Raw genomic sequence first — 13,086 nt, forward strand, 5'->3', positions numbered from 1 at the left:
CTGCCCTTGTGGATTTTCAGCACCACTGCTACTAGCTGTTACGGGCTTTACGGTATATATCGAGTGTATGATAAGTTTATTGTATTTTGATGTGTAAAGTTGCTTTGGCACATACTTTGAAGCAATGTATATTTTTTTCAGGTTTATCGGCTTTCGTCAAGTGACACTGAACCCAGATCAGGCTCAAACCTACCCCAGTGGTGGTGTTGGTCCCCGTCAGGTGACACTGAACCCAGATCAGGCTCAAACCTATGCAAGTGGAGGTGTTGGTCCCCGTCAGGTGACACTGAACCCAGATCAGGCTCAAACCTATGCAAGTGGAGGTGTTGGTCCCCGTCAGGTGACACTGAACCCAGATCAGGCTCAAACCTATGCAAGTGGAGGTGTTGGTCCCCGTCAGGTGACACTGAACCCAGATCAGGCTCAAACCTATGCAAGTGGAGGTGTTGGTCCCCGTCAGGTGACACTGAACCCAGATCAGGCTCAAACCTACCCCAGCGGTGTTGGCCCGCGCATGGAAGTGGCACCACAGTTTGAAAATAGAGGTATTTAGTTTCTGTACACTTTGTTGACCATCTGAAAGCATCATGTTCCCATGACTGTGTACATGTACAACACACGCACATATATATTAACTTGTTCCAGCTGCAGTAGGATGTGGTTCTTACTACATAGCCCCGGGTTCTTCCAAGACATTCCAGTCAAAGAACTACCCCAGTAGCTACCCTGGCGGCAAGAGGTGCACATGGAAATTCCGCGTAAGTTCTTTAAGTGAGATTTTAACATTGGTTTCCCCTGCAATGTCAATTAACCTTGATTTTAATTGTTTGTGATACACATAAATATTTGTCTCTAACAATCTGCATATTCATAGATATAAGAAATAAGGCAGCTTTGATTTATGAATCTTCTTGAATTAATCTAAATCATCATTTTCCCAGACTTCTGTTGATTCAAAGTTGAGCATCCAGTGTGACGATTTCAATCTGCAACAGTCGAGACAATGCAGAAAGGATTTCTTCCGGGTCACAGATTCCTCTGGTTTTAAACAAAAGTAAATACCACCACATGGATACAGCATTATATGTTTCTATTAACTGCATATTCTAGAGGGAAGAGCTATTTTGCAGATCGACCACTATTTCACTGTACATTTTGCAGATACTGCGGTGCCAAGGGTTCTCTGAGCGTTTCTGATAAATCTACAAGAGTTACTGTTTTGTTCAAAACAAACAGGAAGATATCTAGTACAGGATTTTCCTGCACTGTCAGAGCTTCAGGTAAAATTAATATTTCCAGTAATTGAGGAACATAGACGTCTTGAAATATGGATTCATGTGCACATCTCCCAAATCCGCTTAATGACTTCCTATGCAATATCCTGTACAGTGCCAGACTCCCAAACAACAACTGTAGACCCTCAGCCAACTTCGGAATGCAGTATGTATTCATCCTTTCTGTGTTTAGGACAGAGATTGTTATAACTTCCTTTGTGAAATGTTAATAGTAAACCTAGTGGTTGCTCTGATAACAATGGGAAATATCCCTAGTTGGACTATAATAATGAAAACAATGTTCTTATATATATGCCAGAGCTAAGAATTCATGAGTTTCACAATCCACAATATAACATAGAAACGTCTGACCCGTTGCTAAGGAAGTTTGAGGGACAGACAATTTTCGAAGTGTCCAGTAACCCGTTTTCAAGCTGACTTATCTTCTGTGAAATTGGTTTTGTGTGTTTCTTTCTATAAAGACAATCACTTGTACATCCACAGCTGGATGTGGACAAGTGAACCGTGCCAACCGCATTGTTGGTGGAGTAGAGACGGAGGTGAACGAATATCCCTGGATGGTTTCTCTTGTCAACGGCAATGGATACTATCACTTCTGTGGCGGTACTATCATTTCCAGCCAATGGGTCGTCACTGCAGCTCACTGTGCAGTTGGGTAAGTAGCGCTTGGTAATAATAATAATAATAATAATAATAATAATAATAATAAAACTCTTACAGTCACATGCATGTTTCATTTGATATTATTTTTGCAGCATGAGCACCTCGGATTATGTGTTGGTGGGAGACCACAATCTGTACTCATCAAGTGATGCCAATTCTCAGTGGATGCAGATTGCTGAAGTAAGTGAAATGTCCTCACTTCATCATAGAACAAAAGCACTGATTTGTAAATATTTTTCTAGACCTATATATTATATAAGTAAACAAGTACCATGCAAGTGATATAAACAATTATAATACGCATCCTTTTGAACAGATTGTGAGTCATCCGTCCTATGATTCAAGTACATTGGACAATGACATTGCCCTCATCAGACTCACCACAGAAATACAGTTCCCATCTGACAACAAAATCGCCCCTGTGTGCCTTCCAACAGCTGGTGAAATGTATGATAATGTGGATGCCACAATCACAGGATGGGGAGCTCAACAGGAGGGTGGGTTCTGATATTTGTGATAAGGCCTTTTATTTATTTATTTATCTTATGTTTAATGTTATATAAAAAAAAAAAAAAATCTAACTGCATTGACTCATACAATGAATTCAACAGGAGGATCCACATCCGGCACCTTGTTCGAAGTAACAGTGCCCACCATGACAAACACCGAATGCAGTAACAAGTATGGAGGAAGCATCACTGACAACATGATTTGCGCAGGCATTCCAGAGGGAGGCAAAGACTCCTGTCAGGTATGTTCTTCCTTTCTTTAAGATATAAATACTCCTGTGTTATCTGTATGCATGGCATTCCTCATTATATATTCTACACAATATATTACAACGTTACAGGGAGACTCTGGTGGACCAATGGTGGTGGAAGAAAACGGCAAGTGGAAGCTGGTGGGAGTTGTGTCGTGGGGTTATGGCTGTGCTCGACCTGATAAGCCCGGAGTTTATGCGAGAGTTACACGTGAGTAAATTGCAGTTAACTAATGAATCAAGTCGTGCAGTTCAGTAACCTAACTCTGTCATATGATTTGGGTGTAGGTATATTAAAGGTCGTACTTGTGAAAAACACGAAACTCAAGCTTTCCAAGAAAGGAAACTATATTACTCAAGTTTTACCTATGAGCTACACTACCACGTTACCTGTTTATGACTGACATTTTACGATACCATCGATGTCGTTTCTCTTCCATTATGAGCAATAGTCAAAGTCATACAAAATATTGTGTAGGGATCAATTTTGCCTTCAAATTTAAACAATGTTTGTGCTTGGTCAAGGGTCAGTTAAGCAAAGGTGGAATCACTCTGTTAACCCATTGACTACGGACTTATGCACTCTGAATTGTGTTACATACTGATGGCTCCGCATGTACTCAGTCAACAAGGAGTCTATCAGTAGGCCCTAGTGATCGCTCCTTATTTCCCCATTTCTTAAAATTGCGGGAAAATGTGTATTAATATCGATACTGTTATTATTCTTATTGATATTATGATAATTAAATTATCATTAAAATCTTGGTAACATTAAAGACAGTGAAATAATACAAAAGAAACAGTCTAAAGATTAAGGAAAAGGGTAAGCAGGTGAGATAGGTAGAAGCAGTAATCGACTCCTTGGTGAATAAGCACTCACAGAGCCATCAGTGTGTAAATACAATAAATGAACATATATTACAGTGGACATGGACATTCATTGTTGCCACCCGTGCTGATTGGGATCTTGAATATATGTCTAGGGCTGTAGTCATTAACACATGCATCTGTATTCATGAATGAAAGCCTTACAATATTTCTTTGTCTTTCACCATATATGAAAAGAATGTGAGAATTTATGTTCTTGTTATTAATATTTTGATATATTTTCCATAATTCCTTGTACGTGCGAACAAATAAATATCACTTTTTTTCATCAGAATATTTGCAATGGATTTCTGACTCTACAACCGGTGTCTGTGTCGATGGAAACACACCTGCTCCTACTAATGCCCCGACGCCTGCTCCTACTCCTGCACCCACGCCTGCCCCTACATCTGCTCCCAATTCTGACTGCCGTACGTAAAGATAAGAAAATCTGTATTAAACTACTAAGTGCCATAGCAATAGAAAAATCAAATAAAATTATATCTACATACAGGCATTCCTTACAAATGCATACGCATCAGTCTTCAACGTTGATGAACTAGTAGAAACCCACTAGATACTAAGGAAGTTGATGGGCAGACAATTTTTAAAGTGTCAAGTACTTAATTTTCAATGGAGTACGAAATTGGTTTTGCGTGTTTCTTGTTATAAAGGCAATTACTTGTTCATCCACAGCTGGATGTGGACAAGTGAACCGTGCCAACCGCATTGTTGGTGGAGTAGAGACGGAGGTGAACGAATATCCCTGGATGGTTTCTCTTGTCAACGGCAATGGATACTATCACTTCTGTGGCGGTTCTATCATCTCCAGCCAATGGGTTGTCACTGCAGCTCACTGTGCAGTTGGGTAAGTAGCTCTTTGTAATAATAATAATGTTAAAACTCTTACAGTCACATGCATGCTTCATTTGATATTATTTTTGCAGCATGAGCACCTCGGATTATGTGTTGGTGGGAGACCACAATCTGTACTCATCAAGTGATGCCAATACTCAGTGGATGCAGATTGCTGAAGTAAGTGAAATGTCCTCACTTCATAACAGAGCATTATCAAAAAGTGAAACGATTTGTAAATGTATATTCTTTTAGATCTATATTAACAAAATTAGACACCAAACAAATCAAATAATTAACTAATACGCATCCCTTTGAACAGATTGTGAGTCATCCGTCCTATGATTCAAGTACATTGGACAATGACATTGCCCTCATCAGACTCACCACAGAAATACAGTTCCCATCTGACAACAAAATCGCCCCTGTGTGCCTTCCAACAGCTGGTGAAATGTATAATGATGTGAATGCCACAATCACAGGATGGGGAGCTCAACAGGAGGGTGGGTACTGATATTCTCGAGAAGGTTTTTATTAAAAAAAAAAAAAATAATAATAAAAAAAATCTTTATTTACGTTTTCTGTTATCAAAGAGAAAAATGAAGAGTCCACTTGCATTAACTCATACAATGAATTCAACAGGAGGATCCACATCCGGCACCTTGTTCGAAGTAACAGTGCCCACCATGACAAACACCGAATGCAGCAACAAGTATGGAGGAAGCATCACTGACAACATGATTTGCGCAGGCATTCCAGAGGGAGGCAAGGACTCCTGTCAGGTATGTTTATTCTCCCTTTCTTTAAGATATAAATACTAATTGTTTTGTCTGCATGCATGGCATTCCTTCCTTTATATATTTCACACAGTATATCTGAATGTTACAGGGAGACTCTGGTGGACCAATGGTGGTGGAAGAAAACGGCAAGTGGAAGCTGGTGGGAGTTGTGTCGTGGGGTTATGGCTGTGCTCGACCTGATAAGCCTGGAGTCTACGCAAGAGTTACAAGTGAGTAAATTGTGGTTAGCCATTCAATCCATGCAGTTCAATAACTCTCATGAGACATCGATGTCTCTTACGTCATGAGTGATAGTTGTCTGGTACCAAAGAAACAGAAAACCACTAATTCAAACAAAATCTGTGCTAAGTCAAGGGACAATTAAGCCAAGATGGAATACTCTGTTGAAGCATCTTTGGTGTATGTCTAGGGATGTATTCATGAATGAAAGCATTATATACAATATGTTTTTTTTTTTTCTATAATTAGTCTGTACACCATATATGAAAAGAATGTGAGAATTTTGTTCTTGCTAGTAATATTTTTATGTTTCATCGTTCCTTGTACGTATAATCAAATAATGACTTTTTACAGAATATTTGCAATGGATTTCTGACTCTACAACTGGTGTCTGTGTTGATGGGAACACACCTGCTCCTACTAATGCCCCGACGCCTGCTCCTACTCCTGCACCCACGCCTGCTCCTACTTCTGCTCCCAATTCTGACTGCCGTACGTAAAGATAAGAAAATCTGTATTAAACTACTAAGTGCCATAAGACTAAAGAAACAAATAAAAATGTATCTACACGAAGGCATTCCTTGCAAATGTGAATAACATATCAGTCTTCGGCGTTGATGAACTGGCAGAAAACCCATGAGATACTGGAAGTTGATGTATAGACAATTTTTAAAGTGTCTAGTATTCCATTTTCGAGATGTCTTATCTTCAACGAAACTGATTTTGCGTGTTTTTTCGTCATAAAGACAATCACTTGTACATCCACAGCTGGATGTGGACAAGTGAACCGTGCCAACCGCATTGTTGGTGGAGTAGAGACGGAGGTGAACGAATATCCCTGGATGGTTTCTCTTGTCAACGGCAATGGATACTATCACTTCTGTGGCGGTACTATCATTTCCAGCCAATGGGTCGTCACTGCAGCTCACTGTGCAGTTGGGTAAGTAGCTCTAAGTAATAATAATAATAATAATAATATCTTCCAGTCACATACATTTCATTTAATATTATTTTTGCAGCATGAGCACCTCGGATTATGTGTTGGTGGGAGACCACAATCTGTACTCATCAAGTGATGCCAATACTCAGTGGATGCAGATTGCTGAAGTAAGTGAAACGTCCTCACTTCATCACAGAACAGAAACATTGAATCGATTTGTAAATATTTTTCTAGATTTGTATATATATATACACAAATAATTTAAGAAAAATCAAATAAACAATTGTAATACCCACCCTTTTAAACAGATTGTGAGTCATCCGTCCTATGATTCAAGTACATTGGACAATGACATTGCCCTCATCAGACTCACCACAGAAATACAGTTCCCATCTGACAACAAAATCGCCCCTGTGTGCCTTCCAACAGCTGGTGAAATGTATGATAATGTGGATGCCACAATCACAGGATGGGGAGCTCAACAGGAGGGTGGGTTCTGATATTTGTGATAAGGCCTTTTATTTATTTATTCATCTTATGTTTAATGTTATAGAAAAAAAAAAAATCTAACTGCATTGACTCATACAATGAATTCAACAGGAGGATCCACATCCGGCACCTTGTTCGAAGTAACAGTGCCCACCATGACAAACACCGAATGCAGTAACAAGTATGGAGGAAGCATCACTGACAACATGATTTGCGCAGGCATTCCAGAGGGAGGCAAGGACTCCTGTCAGGTATTTTCTCCCTTTCTTTAAGATATAAATACTCCTGTGTTATCTGTATGCATGGCATTCCTCATTATATATTCTACACAATATATTTCAACGTTACAGGGAGACTCTGGAGGACCAATGGTAGTGGAAGAAAACGGCAAGTGGAAGCTGGTGGGAGTTGTGTCGTGGGGTTATGGCTGTGCTCGACCTGATAAGCCTGGAGTCTACGCAAGAGTTACAAGTGAGTAAATTGTGGTTAGCCATTCAATCCATGCAGTTCAATAACTCTCATGAGACATCGATGTCTCTTACGTCATGAGTGATAGTTGTCTGGTACCAAAGAAACAGAAAACCACTAATTCAAACAAAATCTGTGCTAAGTCAAGGGACAATTAAGCCAAGATGGAATACTCTGTTGAAGCATCTTTGGTGTATGTCTAGGGATGTATTCATGAATGAAAGCATTATATACAACATTTTTTGTTTTTTTCTATAATTAGTCTGTACACCATATATGAAAAGAATGTGAGAATTTTGTTCTTGCTAGTAATATTTTTATGTTTCATCGTTCCTTGTACGTATAATCAAATAATGACTTTTTACAGAATATTTGCAATGGATTTCTGACTCTACAACTGGTGTCTGTGTTGATGGGAACACACCTGCTCCTACTAATGCCCCGACGCCTGCTCCTACTCCTGCACCCACGCCTGCTCCTACTTCTGCTCCCAATTCTGACTGCCGTACGTAAAGATAAGAAAATCTGTATTAAACTACTAAGTGCCATACGACTAAAGAAACAAATAAAAATGTATCTACATGAAGGCATTCCTTGCAAATGTGAATAACATATCAGTCTTCGGCGTTGATGAACTGGCAGAAAACCCATGAGATACTGGAAGTTGATGTATAGACAATTTTTAAAGTGTCTAGTATTCCATTTTCGAGATGTCTTATCTTCAACGAAACTGATTTTGCGTGTTTTTTCGTCATAAAGACAATCACTTGTACATCCACAGCTGGATGTGGACAAGTGAACCGTGCCAACCGCATTGTTGGTGGAGTAGAGACGGAGGTGAACGAATATCCCTGGATGGTTTCTCTTGTCAACGGCAATGGATACTATCACTTCTGTGGCGGTACTATCATTTCCAGCCAATGGGTCGTCACTGCAGCTCACTGTGCAGTTGGGTAAGTAGCTCTAAATAATAATAATAATAATAATAATAATATCTTCCAGTCACATACATTTCATTTAATATTATTTTTGCAGCATGAGCACCTCGGATTATGTGTTGGTGGGAGACCACAATCTGTACTCATCAAGTGATGCCAATACTCAGTGGATGCAGATTGCTGAAGTAAGTGGAACGTCCTCACTTCATCACAGAACAGAAACATTGAATCGATTTGTAAATATTTTTCTAGATTTTTATATATATACACAAATAATTTAAGAAAAATCAAATAAACAATTGTAATACCCACCCTTTTAAACAGATTGTGAGTCATCCGTCCTATGATTCAAGTACATTGGACAATGACATTGCCCTCATCAGACTCACCACAGAAATACAGTTCCCATCTGACAACAAAATCGCCCCTGTGTGCCTTCCAACAGCTGGTGAAATGTATGATAATGTGGATGCCACAATCACAGGATGGGGAGCTCAACAGGAGGGTGGGTTCTGATATTTGTGATAAGGCCTTTTATTTATTTATTTATCTTATGTTTAATGTTATAGAAAAAAAAAAAAAAAATCTAACTGCATTGACTCATACAATGAATTCAACAGGAGGATCCACATCCGGCACCTTGTTCGAAGTAACAGTGCCCACCATGACAAACACCGAATGCAGTAACAAGTATGGAGGAAGCATCACTGACAACATGATTTGCGCAGGCATTCCAGAGGGAGGCAAAGACTCCTGTCAGGTATGTTCTCCCTTTCTTTAAGATATAAATACTCCTGTGTTATCTGTATGCATGGCATTCCTCATTATATATTCTACACAATATATTTCAACGTTACAGGGAGACTCTGGAGGACCAATGGTAGTGGAAGAAAACGGCAAGTGGAAGCTGGTGGGAGTTGTGTCGTGGGGTTATGGCTGTGCTCGACCTGATAAGCCCGGAGTCTACGCCAGAGTTACACGTTAGTGTTCAGCAGTTACTTTTGGAACTGGCAAACAGTTTTCAATAAGGCGCTTAAAACTAAAATCCATTATAAATGACGAGGTCGTTTACTTCTGATACTTTGTAATTTATATTTTGTGGTAAGTTGGACATTTTACGGAAAATGCTAACAAACGGTTCTGTTTCCTTCTCTTCAGAATACCTTGACTGGATTTCGACCTCGACCGGAGGTGTCTGCCCGACGACTGGTTAATCCGTCCATTGAAAAGGCTAGTAGAAGCCTAAGTTGGGGCCTTAGATGGCATATACAAGGAGCTAAATTGCAGATATAATGCCTTTATTACTTGCCTTTACGTTTTCTTTCATTTGGCACAGTTTTCTTTTTATAAATTGTATTTCCTTTTTTGAAATAACTAAAATATCTGGAAGTGACAATAAATTGAGTATATATCGATTTGTTTTAGTGATCTTCCATATCACAAGCACCTATAGCCGTCTATGGTAGTGTACGAAGTCCGTGTTGGGAGTTTGGCTAACGAGGTCATAAACGTCCATTGCCAGGCATAGGGTTAATTACGGAAAACTATCAAACAAAGCAGCGTGAGTGACCACTCAAGACTCGTCCAGAGACTCATTTTCTTTCTCTTTCTCTGTCTGTCTGTCTGTCTGTCTCGTCCTGTCTCTCCTCCACCTTCTCTCTGTTCCCTCCCCCTCTCACTCTCTTCTATTTCATACATCCACTGACCCCTTTGCCTTTGGTTCTCACGAGTGTTGATACATTATTAAATATGTTATTTCGTATGGAAACAAAGACAAAACATTTATTTTTAACCATCTACAGTAACCACAACGAGCGTAAAATACATAAATCGGTCAGCACTATTTTTTTTGTATTGCCAAGGTGTTTTCATAAAACTGTATTGGTTTTCATTATCGCTATGGAGGAAGCTTCTTACCCTGATAATACAATTTACACTCATCGTCCGTTTATAGTTACGACATTGTTTTTTTTCGACATTATATGTTCATATTTATTTAGGTTAATCAATTTTCAAATTCATAATGTTCATTGCTATCAAAGCTATATTACGTTTTCAGACTTATTGCACAATATACAAAATCAAAGAAATTAATTGAGATACCCTGTGGTTGAAAGGAAAAAATTACAAATATTCCTAATGATTCTATCAAAAAAAAAAAAAAAAAAAAAAATCATGGTTCTTTGATATCTCGATACAGAATGATCTTGAAATATATTCAATGCATCACTTTAGGAAAATATAAGCACAACCAGGCTTTACTCTACAATAGACATGAGGGTGGTCCTTTAGTAACGATTTTAAGGTTGGAAATTCGGAGCTTAAACGATAACGTAAAATAGCACAACGCTTTGCTGAAACCCTGAACGCCTCTCCTAACTGATATCCAACGCGTCCGTACTTTCCTTGTACTACCAAAGCCGGCTAATGTTAATCAACATTTGCATTCCCCAACGTGTAATGTTGATTCAAGAAGTTGCTTTTGCTGAGCACAATTTTCAGTGAGCACAATTCTTATTGTAAGTCATCTTTGGTACAGCAAGAAAAGTATCAAAGCGTTGAATCTTTTTCAACGCTTGGGAGATGTGTTCAGGTTTCGGCATCGCGATGTACTATTTTGCGTCATTGTTTAAACTCCGCCCTAGAAAAGAAACAATATTCTAGTTTAGGACTGATAAAAAAATATAAAGTTATAAATCTAAGCAAATCAGTTCTTGTGAGAACAAAAATATTTCTTACAAACAAACAAATTATGTAAAACATATATGTCATTATATATGATCTGAGTAATTGTATGCACATTATAGTAATTTTTGACTAAACATCATTTTAATAATATACAATTATAAATGTTAAGAACACTTACGCTGTGAATGAGTTTTAAATTCTTAATAATAATGAGAGACACATCGGGATGTTGTTCAAGTGCCATGTGCCAGCCTCAAGCGCCTTCTGCCAGCCTCGACCTGTGAAGAAGACATACTATTTATCTCTAATTTCCAATTTGATCTCAAATATTTACTTTCTTTTGTATTATAAATCAAATATAAAGTATTTTATGATTTTATTAATTATATAATTACAGCTGAACATTCTTTCTTACCTCGGATATTTCACGATAATCCCAAAGACTTTCAGCTGTTGTATGGCACTCTTCTCTGATCTCTCTCTCTCACTATGATTAAAGCAATAGTATCAGGCTTTAGTACTGTATATATTTCAAAATTTAAAGTCTACTCAGATCACATATAGTACATACACATAATTTTTCTTAACCTATACATGCATAATTTTCAGAACTTAAATGAATTATTTCAATAACAAAAATAGTACATATTGTTTTCTTCATCAAAATATCAATTATACAACCTTAATATAACGGTACTATTAACATATAACAGTGCACACTTTAAATAAAGAGAATACATGGTGGGATAACAAAAAAAAAAAAAAAAAAAAAAAAAAAAAAAAAAAAATATATATATATATATATACTTTGTAGGGTAAACTATTATATTTTACAATTTCCTAATATTAGTAAAAAAATAATATGGAAATATATAGACTTCATGTAAAACTAGTAAAGTAAAGTATCATCTTTCTAGAAAAATAATTAAGTACTATGATCTTACATGGCTAAAGACAAAAACTGAGGTATATATAAGTAATACATATGCATAAAGACCAAGTGAGGTATACACAGGGAGGTTTCTAGACGAAATTTTGGGTCATACTAACTTCACCTCCCTTGTGCTTATTACACACCTTTGAGGTTAGGGGAGACCAAAAATTCACCGTAAAAAAATATAGGAACAAATTCATCACAATCAAGTATACTACCCTTATCAAAAATCATATTCCAAGTTATCAGTCAATATCAATATTAACAACACTAATATCTTCTCCAGTCCCTTTCTGCTGTATTCAGAAATGTTACACATTCTGGTGCTCGATGAGGGTATACATACCACTAGATTGTTTACAATAGTTCCTTACAAATGTTGTATCGTTATGTTAGACAATACTGGGTCACTCTACTAAAATACAACCAGAGAATCTGAACTTTATACATTTGACAGTGTAGCGCCCTCTGGGAACCACTCAAATATTTTTTACCAGAGTGGCACTATCTGTTATTTTCTTTCGTGTGGTTTCTCCAAAAGTTATCTTTAGAACCCACACTATAAAAGAAGAATAATCATACTGGGTATTTATGATCTAACTTCAGCCTTAGAGGTAACTGAGAGAAGGGGTAATATCAAAACACTTAATGAGCTTACAAATCTTAGTTGACATTGTTGATATGGCAGAAGAATTCATCTTCCCTGCGTGTATTAAGCCAGTTTGAATGGTCAATGCATATATATGACTCGTTGTGGGGATTATTGAAACACAAGAGTTGATGCGCTTAACTCTGTATTGAGGAGGATCTACGCAGTACACCCGAGGGTTGTTTACATTAAGGATATAGAAGTCTGCCGCTAGATGGCGTACAAAAAAGAAAACATACTCTTATATGGGTAACTTAACAATATGTATTTTTACCTTAGTTTAGGTAATATGAGGTATATCATTGATAAATGAGATAAAAGTATCCTTATACTAATAACCATTTTTGATTATTCCAACACCCCCTCTTAATTAAAAATGGGTATGTCATCTCAGAATCTATCCCCTGATACATTTAAAAACTTCCAACTTCTTCTGGTTTACAGGTTTTGTAAATATATCAGCTGGATTCTGCTGTGTAGGAACATAAAATAACTTTACATTACCCTTTTCTACTTCATCT

General features: G+C 37.7%; 1 protein-coding gene and 1 long non-coding RNA gene across 2 annotated transcripts in view; one reads left to right on the forward strand and one right to left on the reverse strand.

Annotated features, from left to right (window-relative positions):
• LOC125038877 (transmembrane protease serine 9-like) overlaps nt 1-9,706 on the forward strand; it is a 10,100-nt gene extending 394 nt beyond the window's left edge. The window contains exons 3-31 of the mRNA XM_047632500.1: nt 142-545; nt 646-758; nt 942-1,054; nt 1,162-1,280; nt 1,390-1,440; nt 1,779-1,950; nt 2,051-2,138; nt 2,275-2,455; nt 2,570-2,709; nt 2,809-2,929; nt 3,879-4,016; nt 4,282-4,453; nt 4,533-4,620; nt 4,763-4,943; nt 5,083-5,222; nt 5,329-5,449; nt 5,814-5,951; nt 6,228-6,399; nt 6,479-6,566; nt 6,708-6,888; nt 7,000-7,139; nt 7,239-7,359; nt 7,724-7,861; nt 8,138-8,309; nt 8,392-8,479; nt 8,619-8,799; nt 8,915-9,054; nt 9,154-9,274; nt 9,453-9,706. Of these exons, the coding sequence (XP_047488456.1) occupies nt 142-545; nt 646-758; nt 942-1,054; nt 1,162-1,280; nt 1,390-1,440; nt 1,779-1,950; nt 2,051-2,138; nt 2,275-2,455; nt 2,570-2,709; nt 2,809-2,929; nt 3,879-4,016; nt 4,282-4,453; nt 4,533-4,620; nt 4,763-4,943; nt 5,083-5,222; nt 5,329-5,449; nt 5,814-5,951; nt 6,228-6,399; nt 6,479-6,566; nt 6,708-6,888; nt 7,000-7,139; nt 7,239-7,359; nt 7,724-7,861; nt 8,138-8,309; nt 8,392-8,479; nt 8,619-8,799; nt 8,915-9,054; nt 9,154-9,274; nt 9,453-9,508 (4,078 nt within the window). The 3' untranslated portion in view covers nt 9,509-9,706. The remainder of the gene's footprint in view (nt 1-141; nt 546-645; nt 759-941; nt 1,055-1,161; nt 1,281-1,389; nt 1,441-1,778; nt 1,951-2,050; nt 2,139-2,274; nt 2,456-2,569; nt 2,710-2,808; nt 2,930-3,878; nt 4,017-4,281; nt 4,454-4,532; nt 4,621-4,762; nt 4,944-5,082; nt 5,223-5,328; nt 5,450-5,813; nt 5,952-6,227; nt 6,400-6,478; nt 6,567-6,707; nt 6,889-6,999; nt 7,140-7,238; nt 7,360-7,723; nt 7,862-8,137; nt 8,310-8,391; nt 8,480-8,618; nt 8,800-8,914; nt 9,055-9,153; nt 9,275-9,452) is intronic.
• LOC125038878 lies at nt 9,485-11,458 on the reverse strand. Its single transcript, XR_007116084.1, has 3 exons — nt 11,398-11,458; nt 11,161-11,260; nt 9,485-10,935 (listed from the first exon to the last, which is right to left on the reverse strand). It is a non-coding gene; the product is annotated as an uncharacterized LOC125038878 (long non-coding RNA).
• Between the last annotated feature and the right edge of the window lie 1,628 nt (nt 11,459-13,086).

Source organism: Penaeus chinensis, chromosome 26 (genome assembly GCF_019202785.1).
Source record: "Penaeus chinensis breed Huanghai No. 1 chromosome 26, ASM1920278v2, whole genome shotgun sequence".
NCBI lineage: Eukaryota > Metazoa > Arthropoda > Malacostraca > Decapoda > Penaeidae > Penaeus > Penaeus chinensis.